This window comes from Chaetodon trifascialis, chromosome 9 (genome assembly GCF_039877785.1).
Source record: "Chaetodon trifascialis isolate fChaTrf1 chromosome 9, fChaTrf1.hap1, whole genome shotgun sequence".
Classification (NCBI taxonomy): domain Eukaryota; kingdom Metazoa; phylum Chordata; class Actinopteri; order Chaetodontiformes; family Chaetodontidae; genus Chaetodon; species Chaetodon trifascialis.
Window position 1 is genome coordinate 6,519,164 of NC_092064.1, and position 23,228 is coordinate 6,542,391.

At 42.8% G+C, this 23,228-nt stretch overlaps 1 protein-coding gene across 4 annotated transcripts in view; it reads right to left on the reverse strand.

Annotated features, from left to right (window-relative positions):
- Positions 1-23,228, reverse strand: part of LOC139336076 (eukaryotic translation initiation factor 4 gamma 1-like) — a 39,651-nt gene that overhangs the window by 10,711 nt on the left and 5,712 nt on the right. Inside the window, exons 2-16 of one of the 4 annotated variants that reach the window (XM_070969952.1) lie at positions 22,532-22,585; positions 22,209-22,330; positions 21,473-21,559; positions 19,998-20,030; positions 19,205-19,225; positions 18,419-18,613; positions 17,960-18,053; positions 12,028-12,167; positions 5,458-5,550; positions 4,725-4,815; positions 2,088-3,089; positions 1,893-1,981; positions 1,296-1,512; positions 476-609; positions 98-223 (exon numbers count right to left, since the gene is read on the reverse strand). In XM_070969952.1, the coding sequence (XP_070826053.1) occupies positions 98-223; positions 476-609; positions 1,296-1,512; positions 1,893-1,981; positions 2,088-3,089; positions 4,725-4,815; positions 5,458-5,550; positions 12,028-12,167; positions 17,960-18,053; positions 18,419-18,613; positions 19,205-19,225; positions 19,998-20,030; positions 21,473-21,559; positions 22,209-22,283 (2,397 nt within the window). In that variant the 5' untranslated portion in view covers positions 22,284-22,330; positions 22,532-22,585. Of the gene's footprint in view, positions 1-97; positions 224-475; positions 610-1,295; positions 1,513-1,892; positions 1,982-2,087; positions 3,090-4,724; positions 4,816-5,457; positions 5,551-12,027; positions 12,168-17,950; positions 18,054-18,418; positions 18,614-19,204; positions 19,226-19,997; positions 20,031-21,472; positions 21,560-22,208; positions 22,331-22,531; positions 22,586-23,228 lie in introns of all 4 variants that reach the window. The other 3 variants (XM_070969951.1, XM_070969953.1, XM_070969954.1) reach the window with 3 other exon arrangements.

A 23,228-nucleotide genomic window follows, 5' to 3' on the forward strand; every position in this document is an offset into this window, starting at 1 on the left:
GAGAGAGAGGAGGAAGAGACAAAGACGTCATTGCATTTATGGGCTAAGAACTTCAAGTGCAGAGCTCTCGGATTACATTAAGAAAATGTTAACTTACTGGTCCCCTGCTTCCTCCTCCCATGCCAGGCCTGCCGAGGTTGGCGAAGGAGGGTGTGAAGTCAGGGCCACAGTTCATTCCTGGTAGACGACTGGGGTCCAGCTGACGCAGTGGGGTCTTGTTAGCCTGAAAAGACAGAAACGAGAATGCTGTCATCTTAATGCCGTTTTATTTTGTCAGTCACTTTAATTGCATCCCATCAGGGCTTCTGAGGTGATCAAACACCAGCAAAAATAACTTCACAGAAGGACAGTCTATGGCAAGGGAAGGTAAGTGTATTTATAAAGCACCATTTAAACTACACAGAGGCAATTTCTAAGTGCTTTACAAACAACAAGACAACATATCTGGCCATGTCTTTAGTGTGAGAGGTTGCACCTTGTCTAGGACAACATCACTGATGGCTGGTAGACCCTCAGGCTTGTTCATGCTGGCCGAAATGAACTGGAAGCCCAGAAGAAACTCTCTGTCATACTTCTTCTTTTCCTCTGTGTTGATTGGCTTCCATTGTTCTGAAAGGGAAAATGAACATGTTCTTTTATCAAACACATTTGCAACATTTCAAGTTATATTTCCCTCAGTATTAACTCAAAATTGAAAATGGGGCATAGTGTCATAGATGCAATGCACAGGCGAGCTGTACTGCAGAGTCTAGTAGAGTAAAATGATCCCAGATCAGTGTATCTGTAGATACATATGTATACATATATACATATAGACAATGCCATATAATGTCCACAAGGTGGCAGACAGGCTGGCAAATGAATGAATGAATAAATGAATGAAGAGGCAGAGTACAGTATATGTGAAGGACATCACTGGATACATTTAAGAAGTAATATCTAATGAGTGACAATCTTAAAGTTGCTGAAAATATTTATTGCGATTTATTTCATTTACTACTATTTTTCATTCCAACAGAAAAAAAGAGTTGCAAGAAGGTGTGATAAAAAGTGTCATGACCAACAATTCATGTGCAATTTGACAAACACTGCTTCTTGTGGCTTATTTTTTCAAATATTATGCGTTGCCATCACATAACCATGGTAATAGGACCACTCCCTCATTTTCAGCAAAGCAAACATTAACATAACCAGCTTACAAATTGCTAACTTGTGACTTTCAGTAAGATAAGATCATTGTTCACACTGAATCGTTAGCATAAGGCACTGAAAGGTATCAAGGTTCAGAGACCCACCCTCTTTGTACTGGTATTTCTTGTCAGTGTCGGTTGGCTCAGGAGGATCTGGCTGAATGTTCTCAGCGTCCAGCTTGTCCTCCTTGTCCTCCTTGTCCTCCTTGTCCTCCCAGGTCAGGTCTGCCTCCTCTGGGGCAGGAGAGGAAGCAGCAGGAGGCCGGGTCTCTGGTGCTTGGGCAGGGGCTGGCTCGGGCTCCGGTGGGGCCACGACCTGCTCCTGGTTGAAAGATTGGGAGAGGGGTTAGGTGACAGTGAGGCTGCAATCTAAGAATCGTCCAGATTTATATGTAAAATAAAACCCACAGTCAGAGGCTACATTAAAACTCAGACAGTGAAGCCTCTTTACTCACTGGACTTTGACATTCAAGAGATGATTTGCATTATACAGAGTTTTAAGGCTTAAAACTCTGTCTTTGTTAGTATCAGTGGGTTTGGAGTAAATGAAGGCTCATTAAAACAGGCTGCAAAAGCACGGAAATGAATGAATGAATGCATTCCTGCAAGCAAACACACACACACACACACACACACACACACACACACACACACACACACACACACACACACACACACACACACACACACACACACACACACCTCTTTAAAGGCATCCAGGAGGTCTCCCACTGCCTCCTTTTTGTTCAGATCCTTCATCTTCCTCTTTTTCTTTGGCACAGACACAGCAGCTACAGACAGACGAACACAATGAGCCTCAGATCAGCAAAAACATATCTGACAGAAGAGTTTCTAATAATGATGGGGGATTATAATTGCATGTTGTAATTAACTGACCTTGCATAGTAGTTTCTACAAGGACAGGGGTGACCGTTGGGGGAGGAGGAGTGTCCTCCCTCTCCTCTGCTGTGGGAGGGGGAGGAGTGGGCACTGTTTCTGGGGTGCTGTCAGCTATGGAAACCTTCTCTGCAGGAGATGGCTTCTCTTCCTTGGCGGCGGACTGGGGCACTGGGGTGTCTTCCTTGACATCGTGGGCGACTGGAGGAACCGTGTCTTGGACATCAGGCTGGGCGGTTGCTGCCTGGACGACCAGATCAGAAGGAATCTCCAGGACCGCGGGTGCAGGCTGGTCGACAGGTACAGTGGCCTGGACAACTGGCGTAGGCGTTGCCTGACTGATGGCTGTGGAGGACTGTATGATAGGCTGCTGGCTGATGTCAGGCTCAGCGATGGGGCTGTCGTCACGCTCGGCCATATTAACGGCGGGCACCTCTGGGTCTTGAGGGGCCGGCAGCGGCAGACCATTGGGAAGGCGGAGCTCCTCGGGCTGTGCAATGGGAGACTCTAGAGGGGCCTCCAGGTGAGTGGGTGGCAACATGACTGACAGCCTTTCTGGCTCCTCCTCTGCAACACCATTAGTGGTGGAGGGAGGTGCAAGGGGAGTGTTCGAAGAGGCTGCTGCCTCTTCTGCTTCAGCTTCCTCCTCTTTCACCACCTCCTGTGCTGCCTCTGGGGCCGTCTTGTCTGTTTTGTCTTGTGCAGCAGATGTGGGGACGGGGTCAGGGAGGGGTGCAGGGTAGGCGGGCACCTCAGGCGCTGATTGGGGGGTTGGAGTGGGTTCCCTAGGAGGTGGGGGAGCATCCATCACATCCGCAACAGGAGCGCTAGGTGCAAGAGTGGAAGTAGTGTCGGGAGAGGTGTTCTCTGCTTCTGATATTAGAGAGGGTGAAGGGGGCTTAGTGTTCGTGTCAGAGGAGGTAGCCTCAGTGAGGATGGGGTCACTCTTAGCAAGTTCAGGGGTCTTTGACAGAGGAGGGGGAGTAGGTTTCCCTCTGTCATCTGGAGGGTCAGAAAAAATGTTGTTGAAAATTATTATCATTACTTCACTGTTCAGTACATCAGCTCAATTCTGTGTTCACACTTATGCTGCTGTCTAAATATACCGCCCACAATGTCAAAGGTATTCATGTATACATGGAGCCACATTCACCAAACATTTAAGGGTACTGCAGAAAAGAGGAACAGTTTTCTGATATGTGCATCTTGAGTGTGAACCATCCGTCTCCTCTTACAATCCCAAAGCACATACTTCAAGCCATCCACTTCCTTAAAAAAAAAAATCAAAAATCAAAATAAAAAAAATGAATTAAAAAAATGTACATTGTAATGGATTGCCCTCAGTCCAGACTGCCTCTAATTAGGCATGTCATTTTAAGATTTAGCAGACTGAGTTTTAACAAACAAAACCAAAAAAAAAAAGAAAAAGTAAAAATAATTGCATTAACTGTTAGTATTATGACAGGTGACAGCAGAGCTCCATCTGAAGTGCAGCTGCCCACGGTAAATTTGCCAAAACAACTGCCACATTATCTAACTTAATTTTCCTCTCAGACAAGCTGCCCCGTGGCTGTCACTGGACTGCCTGGTGAAGCTTCAGATGAAAAGCATGTCCCATTAATTGCACAATCAAAGGCTGATGGTACATTCCTCAACACATAGGCGGTTGATGGTTACAATGCAGTGTATGAACAGATTTGTGTACTAATAGAGAATCTGTAGGCAAGGACACAAAATTCTGGAAATGGAAGCTTTTTGGTCTCCATCTATAATCCTACATGTAAATGGTCTGGGTGGAGAGGAAAAGAGCTGGAACACATTGGTTGAAATGCAATCTTGGAACCCATTGACTATCATCTGATCTGATTTTAAAAACAATTTCTGCATTCATATGAAGATATCTGCTCACAGAGATTAGCCAAAACACAGTCAGACCTAAAACAAGTTGCTAATCGGACTGTAAACAATGACTGGCCCATGGAAGAGGAAGTCTTAACCCAGATATCTGTTATCTAAATGTCCACTGGCAACTAAATCGTCATCCGATGATAGCCAATAGGTCCTGAGGGTGTACTTGATATTATCTACGTAGAACTCATGAGTCTCTTATTATCCAGAGGCTGCTGTCTGATATTACTTGGTCCAATTCCTGGAGGCTGAAATAACGTAATGCCCTTGTATCCACACAGTTGAACTGTTGCAGCATGTAGGCTCACAAAACACTGGCGTGTTTTTAACAGGTTTATTTCCCTGTTGACCGGTTACTATAGTAAGTAAGATCATTCATGAAACATGAGGTCATACATAGCAATGAGGTCAACACCAACCTTTCTTAGCTTACAGCTCCATAACTCAGTAAAACAGCAGAGGAAACCATTAGCTGGGAACATCTAAGCATCATGCGATAGATAAAGATAAAAAGCCTTGAGAGTACTGCTGCTCAAGTTGAATTTAAGACCCACTAAAAAAAACAAATGGTGATTCTGAAAATGCAAATGGACAAACAGGAACATATTTATTCTGTAGTCAGCTTGGAGTATGTGTGCAACAAAATAGGCAAATGAACAATATCAGGATGACAATTAGGAGACTGTGCTTGTATGTTTGTGTGACTGGTTCTGTGCATGTGGCACTCACCTGGTCTAACCACTGCTGGTGCAGCAGCAGCTGTGACGCTCTCACCGTTGGCCTGGGCCACTGCTGTACTTTCTGTTCCAGATATTGCTGTCTGTTGGGAGATATACACACACCAAAAAGTTAGGTAAGACCTAAGTGGTGAGGACAAAACTCATTTTTTCACATGATTTGAGGAAGAAGAAGAAGAAGAAGAAGAAGAAAAAAAAAACAGGTTTCCCATTAGCCACACATCAGTTTGACTTTGGCAGGTTGTAGTGTAACACATTTATGAGGGCTGGCAATCTGCAGCATTCCTCATAAAGTAGTAACATATGGAAAGCGCAGGCACGTAAATTCTTGTTTCAAATGTATTTTACATGTCATAATAGACAAGGCTGAAAGTTACAAGACTATTTATAGATGAGATATTTCTATTTATGGACCCCACGTAACAACCATGGACTGTAGAAACACTTTCTAGGGTATATTAAATATAAAGTGACTGTATATTCAGTCTATGGTAACAACCAATGGGTTTCAAATTTCCACTAAACAATCCATCACCGATGCTCACTTCACATGCACTCATCTGATAACTGATCTGTTTTATGTCTTTTATGTCATTTCACTTAACTTCAAATATCCAATTTGCCCGAGAGAATTGAACAGGTGCCTAAAAATCAAACTGTAACAGTGTGCTTGTGTGTCTGCTGTGCTGACTGTGTTTGGTCAGGTTCTTGATGTTGTAGCTCACCTGTGGTGGGGTTGGGGTGGAGCCACTGCGGCCCCCTGACATAATCTCCTCTGTAATGTCTCGACCTCCTTGGTTAGGGTCTCTTATTCTGATCTATGGAGCAGAGCGAAGAGATCGACTGTCAGAACACACATGATATGATGTGAGGGAAGAGAGGCCTTCCCATTATGCAATGCCTACAGTGGTCATCCCTTTATGTGTTTACAGGGCTGTGCAGTGTAAAATCAATCTATGAATATATCTGCTGCAGCAGTAGCCTGTGATACAGCTTTGCAATGCATGTGTGTGTGAGTGTGTGTAACAGTCTAAAACTGTGCTAAACAGCTTGTCTGGATGGAGATTGATCTTTTTTTAAAACACTGATTTAAAATGAAATCGTCTCAGTGTGGCTGTAGTCAGAGCCCATTGGTTATATGAGGTGAGGGTTTGTGTGTGAGGCAAATCAATGGTGCATCACTTAGAAGTTGTAGTCTATTGTGCAAATCATGTCCTCTGTACCATACCATAGCATTGGTGTTGTACCTCATCAATCTCTAGTTGTGATAGCAAATGCCATTCGCAGAGATTGGAACACTGAGGTAGCAGTTGTTTCATTGTTAGTCTAGATGATGGGTTTCGATCCAGTTTTCCCACATCCTCTCCATGTACCCCCCTCTCTCTAGGGTTACTTGTCTGGTAGCATTCCAAGAGTTCCAGGTTTTCTGCTACTTATCTCAGGGCGCCCTGGGTGGACCTTGTTGATCCGAGCAATGTAATTGCGGATTCACTCATACTGAGGCAGGCAGGCATCCTCCCTGGATACCCTGTGCCCTGACCAGGATTCAAAACCCGGTTGTGTTAACTGAGCTATCCAGCTGCTGTCGATCAATAGCTAGATAGATAGAAAATCCAATAGAATCGATGGATCTAAAATAAAATAAATTACTTAAGGCCACATGGTTATACAAGAGAGATGACCATACAAATTTAGCTCTAATCTCATAGAAATGAAGAAAAGGATTGATGACGATTGATGGATATGATTGCCAGCATCTTACTAACATACAACTTTAATAAAATATTAATTTCTCTTTCTTTACCTGGGATACGTTAGCTTAACTTACTCTCAGGACAGTCGCTTCACTTAATGTTAGCTTGAAATAAGGATTACATATCGTGATAAGAAACCAACAAAACTGGAAAAAGGATTTTGGCAAACTTTTGATGAGGAACAGCAGCTTTTGTTCTGTTGCTACTACAGTGAGGCTCCAGAATAGATTTGGGGAGATGACCCTTAAATAATAACTATTGTTCCTATCAAATTTATTATTAATAATTAATAACTATTCAGTTGATGAAGAAGGAAATCTTTTGGATTTTAGTTACACTACTTCCGATAATTGTTTGTGTAAATCACTAATACGAGAACAAAAACACTTTATAGATTGACACTGTATGAATTTAATATTAATGATATTCTATGTATGATGACATAACGTGTACTGCTCATTTGACACTTAATGCTAGGTCTGTTATGTCCCTGCAATCTGCAATTATGAGTAAACGATGGTGAATCAATGTCACATGCCTGTCCTGTGTTGAACTGCACTACTTGTGGTGCTTTATAGATGCTAACAGACATTTTACACTCTACTATAATTTTGCTACAATCTTGTGGCCTGTGCTACAAAAATTTCAACCTCTGTAGCGTCAGTGCTGCGTGCAAAAGCACAGTCCTGGTCAATGACTCGCTGCCTCTGACTCAATGAAAGCTACATTTCTCACATTGTGAACACTGAGGCACACCAAATCCAAAAACTAACCGCCATGCAAATTCCTCTGCTATACAACTGAATGTGCTTCAGCTTGTTACACACCAGTACAGCTGTCTGACTGAGCAAAAATCAAGTCAATCAACTTTAAGGCAAACTGTCAAACAAATTCCACTGCTGGTTTAAGTTGTTGTGAAAATGTCTGCCTCTCATGAACGCAGACAACATGAACTTTTCTGGGAGGCAAAAACAGAGTCAAAATCTGATCGCTCACTCACAAGGAGTGCCCATACATTACAAACACATGCCTTCTATCCAGCCCTCTTTTTCTCTCACGCAGACACTACATAGCTGCTCAAGAAGTCAGAGCTGTCATGAAACTGGTGTGAGCCACAACGCTGCTAAATAAAGTGACGCACAGTCAATGGACAAGGATTAAACTGTAAAAGTTAACAGTGAGCTGCTGCAATACTGCTACGCTCAAGCCTACTTTTGGTTTTAAGAACAGCAATATTTGCTTGTTGCTACTGACCTTTACCTGGTTCAGTCCGTCAGCAACTCCTCTCCCAGAGGATTACTAACTCTAGCGGGCCTCTCTCATCCTGGGGCTGGAGTAGCCGTTCCAGCAGACTCTGGGGTTGGACTTTAAACCCCACAAAGGAGGATGGTGGGTGGACGTAGCCAGTGTAGTTTTACCTCACCTCAATTCACACACATCCAGGCTGTGTTAGAGAGCTACACGCCGGCAGAACAGGACAGAGCAGGGCTGGGTCTGACTGTCAGTAAGCTAGCTAGCAACTTGACTCTCTCTCTCTCTCCCTCCCTCCCTCTCTCATACGCTGAGCAGAACAGGGGAGGGAAAAAAAGGATAAAGCGACTGGCCTTGTAAAGCTATGGTATTGGAATGCAGAAGCCTGCCCACAGAGACTAACAGACAGTTAAAGGGGCCGGAGGGGCAGGGTAGGGGGGAATGGGAGGGTTTGCAGGGAAAAAAAAGTATCCTTATCAAATGAGCTGGGGCTAGCAGGAGAAACTCCCCCTTTTCCTCATTCTCTCTGTCTGCTCGGTCATCCTGCACACACAAGTCACTCCTCAGATTTTTTTCAGGCTCACCCCTCCTGAGAGCAGAGGAAACCAGCACAGGAGGAGGAGGAGGCGGGGGGGTGCCACAGCAGCAGAGGAAGGCTGGTTGGTTAGCCCTTCCGGCTCAGAAGGGGGAGGAGACCGGTGGCCACGTGGAGCTGAGCTATGTGCTGACATGTCCTTCACCCCCCTCCCCTCGAGATATTCTCTTTGACACACAGCAAGAGGGAGAGCAAGAGAGAGGGAAAGTAGGGAAAAAAGGCAACTCACAAGGCTTGAACTTTTGCATGTCACCTGACACTAAAAGGGACAAAATCTGGTAAACTGTGGCAATTTAAAACATGACTGTCATGGGCTAGAAATTCCCAAACACTCATTTTAAAATGTAGGGAGTACACACACACACTTCTTCAACTACATAAAAGGTGTGTACTTTTGGGCAGCCTTGCGGTTTGACGTACACTGTCCTGTAAATGCAAGGTCACAGATTAGCCCACGCTAGAACCTTGTGTCCTGTTGACATGTCCTTTAACCATATCTCAAAGTGCATCACTCCAAAAAACCAAGAATGCCAAGCTTGCGCCTTTATGTACAATCTGAAGGCTGAAGAACAAAGATCACTCACACCAGCAGATTTGTGCTGCAATTCCTCCACTCACTGTCTGCCATCTAGAGTTTTACTTTGGGAGTTTTACATTTTGTGTGAATGCATAGGACAGAGACAGTGAGTGCACACAGAGCCTTGAAGCCATGTTGTAGCAACGGCTGGGGCCCATGGGAATGGGCCAAAGTGCACCCCAGGCAACCGCAGTCTCTGATAAGCAGCCAAGTTCCCCAATGCAAGGGACTGGACATCATGTAAGTCTTGTGGCAAAAGAACAGAGTTCCAGCATTTCACAATAACAGCATTTTCCTGTTAATACTGATAATTAAAGGGATTCCAAAAGAGCTGGGACACTACACTAAAAGTAAATAAACACAGATTACCTTCAACTGTAAATGAACTGTGTTTATTGACAATGGCTTTATAATATTTTCCTGATACCATGTAGTGATATCCTTCATACAATCACGTGTTTCATAAAAATGATACCATCACCTGTTACCAATGAACCTGTTTACCTGTGGAATATTACAGGTGTTTTTGGAGCATTCCACATCTTTCATTGCTCCTGTCCCAACTTGCTTGAAACATGTTGCTGTCATCAAACTCAGACTAAGCATATATTTACAGGGCAATGAAGTTGATGAAAACATTAAATATAAGGCTGAAAAAAGGTATGTTTGAGCTTCCAGGAAGGAAAAAACTTTGGTCGGTCAGGCCAAAAATTAACCCCAAACCCACACAAACTGTGGCAAAAGCTCCAAGCTAGCCAAAGCTAGTTTGAAGGCACACAGAGATGATGAACAGAGCACTGACAGAAAAAACATGCAAACACAGCCTCTTGATAAACGTGTTCAAATAGCTCAGGTTAGTGCCTCTCCTGCTGCTATCAGTTTTTAAACAAGACTTTTGCACAGATGATTCAGCGAATACACCTCTGAATTTTTCTAAAGATAAACATTAGAAAACAAATATGAGTCATAAAGATGGCCATGGAGATATGTCACTTTGGCTGCAGTCTTTGGTTAACTGAAAAGTGAAAAGTGAAACACTATAAAAAAACACCTTGACAGCACAGAGGACAATATTTGTTGTTCTAGCTTGATACAACGGTCTGAGGAATTTGGAAAAGTCTAAAAATATTTTTTTCAGATGTGACCAGCGTCACAGAAGTCTCAAATGTAAAAACGATGATTACATGAGAGGCACAAAGTGGGGCTTCAGTTCACAGGGAGCTACCACATACCAGGCGAGGGCCATCTTAGAGAGCAAAGGAAACACTAGACATACTGTAGGAGCGGGGAAGATGTCGTACAGCAGCTTAGTCTTACAGCACACCAAGTTAAGGTCAAGTTTAGCACTATCTGTTTCAATCAGTGAGCTGAACTCTATGTCCACACGCAAGAGTGACTCTAGAATCATCTTAAGAGAGAACACCACTAGTTATATTGATTTAAGACCATCAGGTCACTGGATTACTGTGGAAAACACAGTACCAATTGTTCATATTACTGCAAGGGAGTTAACAAATAGCTCTGAAAGACTGAAAAGTCAACCCAAAACATTCAGTTTCCACATTCCCCATTTCCATTTCTACAACTAACTCTGGCAAACATTGTTGAACTCATGATGGACATTAAAATAAATAAACAAACAGGCTAAAACTTGATGCAGTAGATATCATTACCCACAAAGCAACTCAACCAGTTCAGTGAGAGATTCAGGCGTTATGCCAGTAGCAGCTAATGTGGCCTCGAGCTGCTCACCTCAAACCTCAAGAATGAGATCTCCACACCATGAGATTTTTTTCCATTTTGAAACTTGTTGTCATCAGACCCAACTGACATTTGTCAAACTTCACACAGCTCCCCCTGGAGACACAAAAGGCTTTACACAACTGCTATTTTTTACATATGCAGTAGCACTACCAGAGAGAAGTCCTCTCCTGAAGCTATTGTCTCAAATCTGAGTGCAGTCAAACGCATAAGATCTTGTCATTTCTTACACCGTCGTGTTGGCTGAAGCAGTGCTGAAGTGTATCAGTATAGCATATGGTTAGCTAACTAGTCAAGCATTGTGCCAACTTAAACTGACACAACAGAAGTGGACAGATTTCTATTGTTTAAAGCTCTAATTAAGTTTTAAAAAATGCAGATGAACAGCTCAAAACAGCTTGTAGAGCATAACAAATACAGGACATGAAGCCAAGCTATTATATTGTGCATCTGGAAGTCCAATTGTTTACCTTGGTGAGATTTTTCCCAACACACAAACTGTGGTTGTCTCTCACTGATCTGGTAAAAGAGGCATGTTTACTGAGTAATAAAAGGATAGAACCATATTATAATGAACATTTTTACATATTCACTGGTGGCTTTCTTCCTGTTTGGAAGCTGTTCTACATAAGTCAACAGGCAAACTTCAGCTGAGTTTTGACTAACTGGAGGGTAAGTTGTCAACAGCTATATTCAGAAAGCCTACTTTATAACACACTTTATCTACACGGATCTCCTTTGCACCTCACTGGCTTCATTCCGTCAAGTTTACATGAGTGTGACAGTTGTGTACCTTGATGTATAGTCCCTCGCATACTCACATACATGTTGCAGGAAACAGCACAAACATACAGTACATAGCAGCGATGAAGCCTTTTTCCATCATTAAAGAGCAAAAAATATGATTCTGCTCCGACTCTGCAATATCACCAAGGTGTACTACACACAGATGTATATGTTTATAGAACTGCAATGATCAGAGGAAGCCTGAGTTTATTATACAATAGCTGTTCGGGGCTGGACCTCTCTCATGAGTAGAAAACACATATATGATGTATTTAGACTGAATTAACATAAAGGAATAGTGTCACTTATTAAAGTACCTGATAAACAGATCTTGTCCTAACAGGGCAGGTAATGAAATTTTCCATTTTGCGTTAACTGTTATTTTAACCCTGAGTTACTTTTCTATTAACATAAAGTTTAACAATATAAAGGCCTACTCCAGGTGTACTTGTTGTTCACTCTGTTAATGAAGTCCTAAGTAGGGGGTATGGAAATCCTGAACCTGATATCCATTCTCCAATAAGACATTTCAAAGTGTGAGATGTTTTCTGTAGCAGTATGCTGACTGTACCTGTTTACGTTCCCGTTTGGTGGGGATGTGCTGTGGAGGCTGAGGTGGTGGTTGCTGCTGTTGAGGGGCAGGGTTCATAATGACGGGTGCCGCCTGCACCGAGGGGGTGAACTGAGGCTGGGCGGGGTAGTAGGCCCCTGCTGTGAATCAAACAGAGAGAAGGATGTCAACCAACACATACTGGCTTAATCCTTTAGCTAGAACTTGACACACACACATCAGTCTGTTGAACACACTCACAGCATATACTAAACTGCACAGCTAGTGTTTACACAACAGCATCACAGCCTATATTGCAAACGTTCTGAAAGGCCTGTTAGTCTACTTTGAGGCAGCTCGTAAAGCTCCCCCTATAACATGAAGGTTTGATTTCTTTAGGATTTGCTGAACTGCAATCTTATGTCCACAGCAGTTAGCGCGCCAGTACAGTGAGGTAACTGCACTTTTGGAAAAGTCCCTGTTATGTGTTATGTGTATGCCTCCAGGAAAGAACAACTTAAAATCTGTGGAAATGCACCTCATTATAGTTCAATTACCAGATAACAGAACTAAACAATGTTTAAGTTTGGGCTTTAGTGTTCTGACAGTATTCCTGAGAACACTGTGGAGACACCTTGCAGGAAAAAGCTTGCAAAATTGCATTTTTTAATATCTCTATCACAGCAGCATGTCAGTATTGGAAGTCTTTATCAGGCATGGACAGGGTAAAAATAAAGTTATGATTAATAAGTGCATGGACAAATGTATACAAAATACTTGAAGAGGTCAGGGACTCTGAAAGACAACTACTGATCATTTAAAATTAAATAAAATCAGTCATCTTATTGAATAATTTCATTACATACCATGTCAAAATGATTTGAACAAACTATGCTAGTATCATTTATCATCCAGCTATTTCAGGTCTACACTAGCTTTCATGCAGTCTGAGTAACCAATGATTGAAATTACATATCAGGTAATTTAACAACATCGTGATTTAACATCTTCAAAAAATACCACAAACTTTAATTGCTTAATTTCCACCAGCCCCTGTCACATTGCTGCCTCTAAATATCTCTGCAGTGGACGAATATATCTTAAGGTACCTGCAACATGCAACTGTCAATCACGACAGTTCCAGGAACGCACTTGAACGGACATCAATTTCCACTATCTTGTACGCATTTGTGCCATCTCAAAATCTCCGTTCATGTTGTATCTGAATGCAAGTTAACAGAAGCAGACATGGCATCTGGAGGCCACACAGGTAGGCCCTCAGACCATGACACAGCAGTCTCTCGCCCTGGCCAGCCCTGCATCTGTGTTCCTTGTTTCTCAAGGCCGTGGATATTTATAACATTCACAAATTGGTCAAGAAAGCTGCTGCCAATGTGACTACGAAAAAAAAAAGGTTTCCATAAGTTCAAAGAACCTACCGAGCCTACCCGCTCAATAATGTCAACAAGACATCCAACCACTCACTGATATTACCTGGCCTTGTAACTGGCCTCAGCTACAGTTCAGAACCAGCTGTAGGCCACATTCAAAGGACTGGGGCAAAAGAAAAAAAATCCTCAGATTGAAGAGGCCTCTCTCTCAGCCCGGCGGTGGCTAGCTCCTGCTCTGCCTCTCTCCCCCTCTGCAGGCATTTCAGTCTAACTCACATTACTGAGTCTGCATTGTTGCCCAGGAGCAGCACAGCCTAAATATAGTCAAAACCCCACACCGGCTGGGGGAAGAGCGCACACGAGAGGGAAAGGGAGGGAAGACAGACGGAGGGAGAAAGACAGAGAGAGGGAGAATAGGAGCATGCTCAAAACCAGAAACTCAGAAAGACACTTTCCTTGGACAGTGTCCCGATAGAAATAAGAGGCTTGAGATATGACTCACAAAGTGCAAGAGACTGAGACAGCAATGGGAGGGGGGGGTGCGAAGAGACACACTATCTGGGGAGCACTTACCCTCAGAGTCCTGCTGCTCTTGGGACCCACGGTTCCCCATGTTGAATGTCTGCTGAATGCAAAACTGCAAAAAGGAGAGGGGGTTTTTCTTCAAACCCCCTCTCTAACTTCTTCCTGTCCTCTCTACAGGTGCCCTCTCAGAATGACTTCTTTTAATGCTCAGCCCTCCCTCTTCCAGCGTGTCTCTGTTATGCTCCTCCCTCTGACCTTCCTAATTCCTCCCTGCCTTTCACTTTTTTTCCCCACCTTCCTCCCTCCTTCCTTCCCTCCCTCCCTCCCTCCCTCCCTCCCTCCCCCTCTAGAGAGTACTGGCAGGCAAGCGTAGCTTCTCAGTTGTGTCATTCAGAGTTGCTCTGATTTGCAGAAGACTCCCCCATCTCCCTCTCTGTGATCTGATCCAGGTTGGCAAAGATGTCACAACCTACTGCACATTGGGTGGGCTGTGTGTATGTACATGTATGTGGGAAGAGTTAAGCAATTCACTCAGCTTGTGGGACAGACTCTTAAAAATAGTCACTGAACTCTGTCAGCACAGTGTACGAGAGTGTGTTTCTACCTGACTGCTAGAAAAGGACTGTGGTGAGACAGACTGTGCCAGTGAGAGGAGTGAAGCGGGGCGTTGGAATGATATTCTGGGATTGTTACTATGCACTTAGCAGAATTTATCATGGGCAATGTGGGTCCTAAAGCTGGAAAGCCTCATCATATCCATATATACAGTATGCCTGTGCCGCTTTCTTGACTCTGTGACATGCTGGAAACATAAAACAGGCCTCAAGACCCCTGCATTTTCAAAGCATAGTGGTCAAGCCCATAAGAGACCAGAGTTTGAGAGCCACGTCTCAGTGTGCCAACCTCACATCATGACATGCCATGTGACTTGCAGAATGACAAATGTGATACACACCCTCCAACACAAATACACGGGTTGTCAAATACGGTCATACAAATATCTAAACAGCAACACAGCCCTCTAATGGAACCACTAGCCTGCTATTGTGAAGAGAGTAACTTAGCTGGACAACTGATAGAAACTGACTAAATCTGCACAGAGTCTGGCAGAGTCACACCAAGACACATAATATGAGATACACTGCATGCCTCTGGTGTGTTGTCATAAGGAGAAAAAGCAAAATGTATTTCACAGGTGATTCATGTATCTGGAGTTAGAATTTCCTGTTTATGTGATGCCTGTCTGTTTAACTGTGTTTAACTGATATAGGTTGTTAATGGTTGCTTTCTACAATTTATGTCAAAATACTGAAAAAAAAAAAAGTTGGGAAGGGTAAGGATTTGGGTTTCCTCCAGAACAGTAAAGCTAAAATGATAAAGTGACATTGAAGATCACTGAAGTAGTGATCGTCAACTGGCACCTCGCGAGCCACATCTGGCTTGCTGAAGCTTCCCCTGCAGGCTGCAGAATACGAATGAATTCAGAAAATGTACACATTAACGTTATTCACCAGTAGAAGAGGCCCAGTCAAAGATTTTCTTTCATACAATCTAAAATGTCGAAAACTTATTGCATCCTCTAAACCTAATGCAAAGTCAAATTCTCATGTTTTTCTAAAGATGAGGCTTGTATAATCATCAGCTTTATAAGGCGAACAAAAGATCAATATAATCTTCAGTCAACATGTTTGACAAGTTCTGTGGAAAATTGGAATAAGTGAGACTGTGGAAAAAAGCTATTTCCGGTGTTAGTGACTGCTGGATGGAAGGCTCTAATGTCACTCGAATGGGAAAAAATCATTGCCAATAAACAAACAAATTCTAAATGTACTAAACATTTCCTCCTCTTATTTATTACCTTATTATTTTTACTTCTGCTTGTGTATTTTAGAAAACATGCATACACAGGTGCAGAATGTGCAGAGGCATTGTTCAAGTGCCACGCACATCGCACAGAGGACGTCCAGCGGTGTGCAAAGAGCATGACATGGATGGGCCTAATAGGAAGAATTGTGTTTTTACAGTCCTGTATTCAGGCCAGTGCATTCTATTGCTGATGAGCTACAGTTTAAACAAAGACAACACATAGTTCAGATGCCTGCTACTGGGGGGTCAGCAAGTTTGTTTTCAGGGAATCATCACTTCTTGTGGTGTACTGATGCTCAGTCACCTCTAGAGGGCGTGCCAACATACATGATCAACAGCAAACATCTGTAGAGCTACTGTGAGTGGTAGATGTGAGGCAATATGACAACAGTGTATGTTTGTAATGAATAAACAATGCAAAACACAGATGTTCATGTGTGAACTATGATACCTATGTTCTCTGAGAGCATTACAGAAACATGCTCTTATACAGAACATTCATCTGCAATGCTCAATGCAGATGTTATTTATGCTGACATGCTTTGCTATTTTTCAGGAATGCCTGCCTTGCTCAACCTGCGATGACTATGAATGTCAGCAACTTTTAACATTTTCCAGAGTGCAGCCACAGCCACTCAGTGACAACACAACACTGTAAACTGCATTTCATTATGGCCATATGCTCTATGGTCAACAGAAAGAAAATCACCTCTGCTGATTTCAAGAGAGATGTCACTGCTCATTGGTTCTGAGCAAATTTCATGAAAGTTGTGTGTGTGTGCGTGTGTTCGTGTGTGTGTGTGTGTGTGTGTGTGTGAGTGTGTGTGTGCGCGCGCGCGTATGACTGGAGGCAGATTCTGAGCAAGTATGGTGACAATGGCAATAGCAAAGGTTTTTTGCCACGACACACGGCCTCTTCCCTGTTTACGGTCAGCTCTGTATGTTGCCTTGCCAACAGTCTGCAAGGCTAGGGCTACATGCAAGCACAAAAGAAAGGCCCACATTTCTGGTGGGAAAAAGAAACATGCCTACTTTTAAACATAAAAGACTTGGATATTAGCATGTGTAAATATTGCAACGCTGACCTATTCAAGAAGGTGGCTGAACAAATGAAAGTCGTGTCATTATTAACATCATTACATTCATTGAATCATTACATTCATTGGAGTACGCACAGCTGGATTTCAGTGGGGAGATTGGTGGAATTTTCATTAGCCATGTAAACTGTTTAGAAGCAAATTGTCTTTTCACAATAAGGGCAAAATCCAGAATATTTTGTGCTTGTATGTGCAATCAATGAGTTTTGCTCCTGCCTCTAAACCTGCTGGTCTATAACTTCTCTTTTCATCTAAACCACAAATGTCCAAAAACATCAACAACTGCTGGAAGCTCTGACAAGACTTTTGGGACTGACTTTTTAAAGAGCACTCTCATTTATCTGGGGTTTCTAAAGGGGTCGACATTAATATTAAGAGAAATGCAAAACAAACAGGAAGCCTCCCAAACAAAAGCTCGGTTGTAGGCAAAATTGGGTTGCTGATGACAAAACCCAGATTTACACGGCAACTGAGAATGGCACAACTACCTGAACAACATTTGGACTACAGAAACTGCACAAAAGTGGAGGTTAGAGGTAAAATACAGAAAGACAGCAGAAACAGTTGGACTCAATAACTGCCTTTACTGATGTGATTTGCAAGTCATCAGTAACCACTACTAATGAGCTTGACAGATTTTTCTATTTGACTACCATTGCTAGCTTGGCAATTTCCTAGTGTTACATTAAAGGACCAGCGTGTAGGCTTAGTAGTATCTATTGGTGAGGTTGCAGTCTGCAGTCAACTGAATATGAGATTGCATTTCTGCCATATTCTGCCAACAGATCCCCCTAAATCTTACACACTGATCCATTCAGCAGTTTGGTGCCATGTGTTTGGCTTCTACTTCTTTTCACTTTCATAACTGTTTGGCTCTCTAACTGATTAAGTTTTTCGGCTCCTGGATCAGCAATGGCTCCCGTGTCAGTTTAAAATTCTGTTAAGTGTCTGTCTGTGTGTGAGTGAGTGAGTGAGTGAGTGAGTGAGTGAGTGAGTGAGTGAGTGAGTGAGTGAGTGAGTGAGTGAGTGAGTGGCTCAGGTGAGGCCCCAGGTAGAGCCTCTTACCATAAGTACCATATTCAGCGGGGCTGGTGCCTGGGTAGAAGCCCGGTGTGCCTGCTGGGACTGGGTATTGCTGGGGTGTGGCCACATAGGTTGCTGACCGGTACTAAGGAAACAAAGAAGAAGGAGCATGGGGGGTAGGAGGAGGGAAGGAGAGGAGAGACAAACAATATTATTAGATACAGTCATAAGAGCGATATAAATCATGAGTGCAAACATAGGCCTGTACAACATTTGCAATACACACCTTAATGCCATAAATATGTTGTGGCTGCAGTGTTTGCAGAATTGATTTAAACAAGAATACAACAATATCAGAGAAATGATACAAGGAATGAAAGGGTGTGTATTTGCGTGTGGGGGGGGTGGGGGTCCTGGGTGTTATGTTGGCTGTCCCTATGCTATCTGGTTTGGATAAGAAGAAAATCTGGCAGCATCTCTACTTGAAATCCCCCAGCCTGTGCCCCCTACCTGGCCCGGTATGAAATAGGCAGGTCCCTGTGGCGAGCTGGGGAAGGGCAACTGTTGGCCAGGGATCATCATCATTTGGGAGCCAGGGCCTGCCTGGTAGACATGGGTGGGCGTCACAGGCCGCGGGCCACTGCTGGGAGGGACACCCCGAGGCCCGCTGCTGGGAGGCAGGCTGGCCCTGTTGGTGTAATAGGGCTGGAGAGGAGGCATGGGAGTAGATACAGGTGGAAGGGAGAAGTGTGGAGGGTGAGAAAGAGTGATTACGAAGGTGGTGAGGGGGCAGAGAACAAATGTAAATGACAGTGGGAGACAAAAAAAAGGCAGAAGAAAGGCCACAGGAAAATGTTGGAAGAGGAATGTGATGGAAAAAGGTACAAGAGAGAAGAGACAAATAAAGGAATTATAAGGTACCTTTCTGAAACCTCTGACATAAGAACCGTCACCCATTCATTCGTATGATTTTATCTCGTGGTGTAAGTGGAGCTAGCTTGTCCGGCCTAACAGCTAGGCTCATAGTTTGTCCATGAATCTATGGCTAGACTCCAACTGGAAACATATTGGCCCTGTCTGCCAGAGAAGATAAAGCAGCTAATGCTGGTTCATTCAGAGCCTTCTCATTGACATTCTGCTGCTGGCCTGGGAGCTAACTGCCATAGCCAGCAAAATGACACCAAGCCAACACAGCACAACACTGCCAAATATTAGACACACACATATGCACTCCTTAAGAGGGTGAGGGAAAAAAAAGGGGATGGAAAATCTGGAAGAAAGAGGAAATTAAGTTACCTGTAGTGACCTGAAGCTTCCCTTCAGCAGTGCAAACACAGATGACACACAGAGACACATCAAATGGAAGCATGGAGAGGGTGGGCAGAGAAGGATTGAGGAAAAAGAGAGCACCACAATCAGTTAGAGCAAAGCCCCCTCTTTTCTGAGCCAAGCAGTGAATTCACAAGCAGCATGCAGAGAATAGGCAGAACAGTGAATCTGAATAAACTAGATCTAGTTAGTATTGAATAAGATGCAGACTAAAACTCAACAGGTATAACTGGAAGATGGGCATTAATCACACAGATGTTTAATCTTTTTTAATGAGGAACTGACTGATTTGGTTTATTATTTGGTTTTTTAATATCATACTAATCACTTTCTCACAACATTTTTATAAAGGTTCTTCTCAGGTATTCCTTTACACAGGACATTCTTAGATATATTCCCACTTGTAAAGAAAGGGCAATACTAAAAGAAAATATCTGTTCTGAACACATTATTAAACATGTACAATATTACCAGTGGTTAATATTCTGTGCACTCATTGTCATTTTTCAATTTTTGGTACATCATGAAAAATAATTTTCCTCTTCTTTCTTAATTGGGTGTCACTAAGACTGGCACACATGTCAAATTTGGGAAACTACCTTTATTCTTCTGAGCTTCCAATAGTTTCATGTATTTCCTAAAGGCAACAATGGTCACCTCAATTATGATATAGAGGCACTAAAAATATTGTTCGATTTCTAGAGTGTCTGACATTCGTGTAGCTGTCAGTGAGGATGTTAGTCAGTTGTGCTGTTAGTACCTGTTGGTGTATAGGCCGGGGCCCTGGGGCAAACTAGAGGAGGAGAGGCAGACAGGACAGAGGTTAAAGACAAAAGCAGGAGATCCATGCTTCACTCTCCACTGACCGGCTACTTCCAGTTCAGCACCTTCACAACTGCACTAAAAGAATATTTTTAAAAAGCTAGAAATAAGACTTTTTACAAAACAGTTACAAATCAAATGAAGTAACAAGGGTCTATTGGTCAAACTCTAATAAATTACAATAGATGCAGTTACAGTCATTTGTGATTTTGTGTTGCAAATTAAGCTACGTTATTGAGGCAGAGTATGAAAGACAGGTTGACGTTGACGGGTAAAAATGGTGCAGAACTGGTGAGAAATAAGAAGGCAAACTTGCATGCGGCCATTCTAAGAAATTCACAAATTGATTTGGGAGACTGTGCACCATGTTTTCCATTGGGAAGACTCCAGATAGGAACAGTGAGGAGGAGTGTGATGCCAGGATCGCCTGTGACGTCAAATGAATCCGCATGCATGCATAAATCATCCACCCGCCACCCACCCGAACAAATTATGTTCTCTGATTTAGAGAACCGCACCCACATGGAGATTTGACTCCACCTCCACTGGTCCCTGTTAAAATTATGTTGAGCAGCACGAAGTTTCCGGGTCATTTCTTTATTGTCTGTTGTACTTATGTATGAGTGTTTACTTTAACAACCTATTCTTGATGATTAGAGAGGCTGCTTTCAGTAATTTGAAAGAATGCGGTAATGTCACTGCAGCAAATATCATGGAACATTTAAGCAGCAGAACTAAAAACTATAGCTACAAATTTGACCAGAGAGGAGAAACTCTCCAGAGTAAACAGGATGAAACTTTGAGCTTCTGAAATAATCTCATTAGACAGCTCTGATGGAACTCAGGGTTTATCAGGAGGACGGCTGCTTTACTCCAAACAACCTGCAGTGCGTGTTGCCTTTTGGAGGTGTAGAAAAATACAGAACATGAGCATTAGATCCTCACTGGTCCTGTCAGCGTGTCGGGAGGTTTAAATTATCAATGAAGTTACGCTGCTGTGCCTTATGTAAATGCACAGTGTCTCTCTTAATGAGCAGACTTGCTTATTAATTCCTACTTGATGAAAAATGAAGCCTAAAATATGTTCACATTTTAGAGAATGTAATTAATATTTGCCCCAATAATGATGTTTTATTTCACCCATCCGATAATAATCAACCTTGACTGGTTTGACTGTCACTTATCTGACAAAAGCGAGGGTTAGCAACCAATTTTAGATTTAAAATGCACTCAAAAACTCGTGGTGAAGGGGGGGGGAATTCCTGCACCAGAAAGGTGCAGCTTAGACGACTGTTTTAATAACCTGAGAACTGCCGTTTCTGACATAATGGAAGAAGTCATTCTTTTCGGGAATGGAGCTAAGTCTACCACTGTAGCTGTGCTGTGGGGTGGGTGAGCAGTGGGCAGGCCTACCTGTCGGGGCTGTGGTGTTGGGTTCATTTGTGGAGGTGGTGGGGTGGCAAACACGACAGAAGGGGGCTGCCCAGGGGGGAATGAGGGCTGCAAGAGACAGGAAGTGACATCAACAGCAGAAAAGTGGGACGCAGAGGGAATAGGGAGTGAGAAGGTGTGGATGAGCAGCAGGCAAGTGGTCAACAAGTGCATAGATACTGAGGCTGATATCTGTGTCACATTATTCTGCTTTTTCAGAATATCAGCATCTTCTCATGTTTAAGTTCATGGAGTTAGGAGTGTGCAGATGTGTGTTGTTTGGAACACAAACTGCACCTGAACAGCACGAAAGAAAACTTTCTGTGTTTGATTATACCCTCATTTTAAGGAGTACTGTGGAGCATCAACCACATATCTGTGAGCAAGCTACACTGTTAGCTGCCATCATGATGGCAAGGCTAGAAAAGGACATACTAGCATTGATAAATATAGATGTAGTTATTTCTAACAATTGCTATGGAAAACAATGACTGTGCTGTCGGACTTTCTACAATTTGGCTGAGAGTTGTACCAAACAACAGGTTATGTCTGCTGCAACCATTTTCTACCAGAGAGAGTGTACTGTTGTGCCATCTGCTTTTCATTACGCACATAACTACACTGTCACGGCAGCCTTTTCTCTTTTAGAAACAAAGTGGGATAGGGCAACATGTTCTAACAGAGCCAATGCAGGAAGTGAAGTAGCAGGGTTTCTTACCTGTGAAAGGCCAGGGGAGGGGGCAGGGTGGGGGTTGGAGGGGGATCCTGTTATAGGCTGTGGTGCTTTATTCATTTCATGGAGCTCTGCATGGGGAGGCAGATGTGGACCTGTGTACAAATCTGACAGATGGATGAGGTTAAATGTACCACAGTGTCGTATAATGTAGTTGCTCAGTGGCTTTAGAGAATGGGTGAATGAAATTAACAAAACACCTAGACCATGCCTGTGAAGAAAGATAAAGTAACCTTCACATTTGACTGGAGGACTCAACTCTAAGTTAATATTTCCTCCTAATAGTCATAGCTCATTTTTATACTTACATTTTATGAACCTTTTTAGGTCCTAAGTGTGGTTACACTGAGGAACGCCTTTTCCTAAAAGACACACAGAAAGAGAAATCTTGTTAAGAATGATCATGTATTGGATAAAAGCACATTTATTTATTTAGTTATTTTTAACCAAAGATGTTACTATGTACCAAACTGACAGGGAGCGTTAAGGTTGGTCTGACAATAAGAAGACTGCATAACAGATAGTTTCTGTTGATACAAGTAGGAGATTATCATGGTCCAATATGTTATGATGATGTCAAGATCATTGTAAAGGCAGAAAAAAATATTCTGCTCTAAATGAGCAGTGGATTAAGGTTTGAAATGGCTTGGATTTGAATTAACTTAGTATTACAAACAATAAGTTAACAGGGTAAATCCAGGTGAGTGTTCTTAACAAGCTCCACCACAGTAATGTGCCTCATTAAGTACTCTTGCACTCTATTTTATCCAGTGAGAATTAAAGCAAATGGGTCATCAAAGCTACACCTTAAGCTCACATTACAACAGTCAGTTTAGTTCAGTGGGTCGAGTTCACCTCATTACTTTACTTTTTGTGCATATGATCTGATCAATCAGGACAGGTATAGATTCCTATTCATCTGGTAAGCCAAATAACTTTTCAGTTCTAACCTTATAAACAGAGAGATCCACTATAAAAACTCAATGTCTGTTCATAATTCATCTT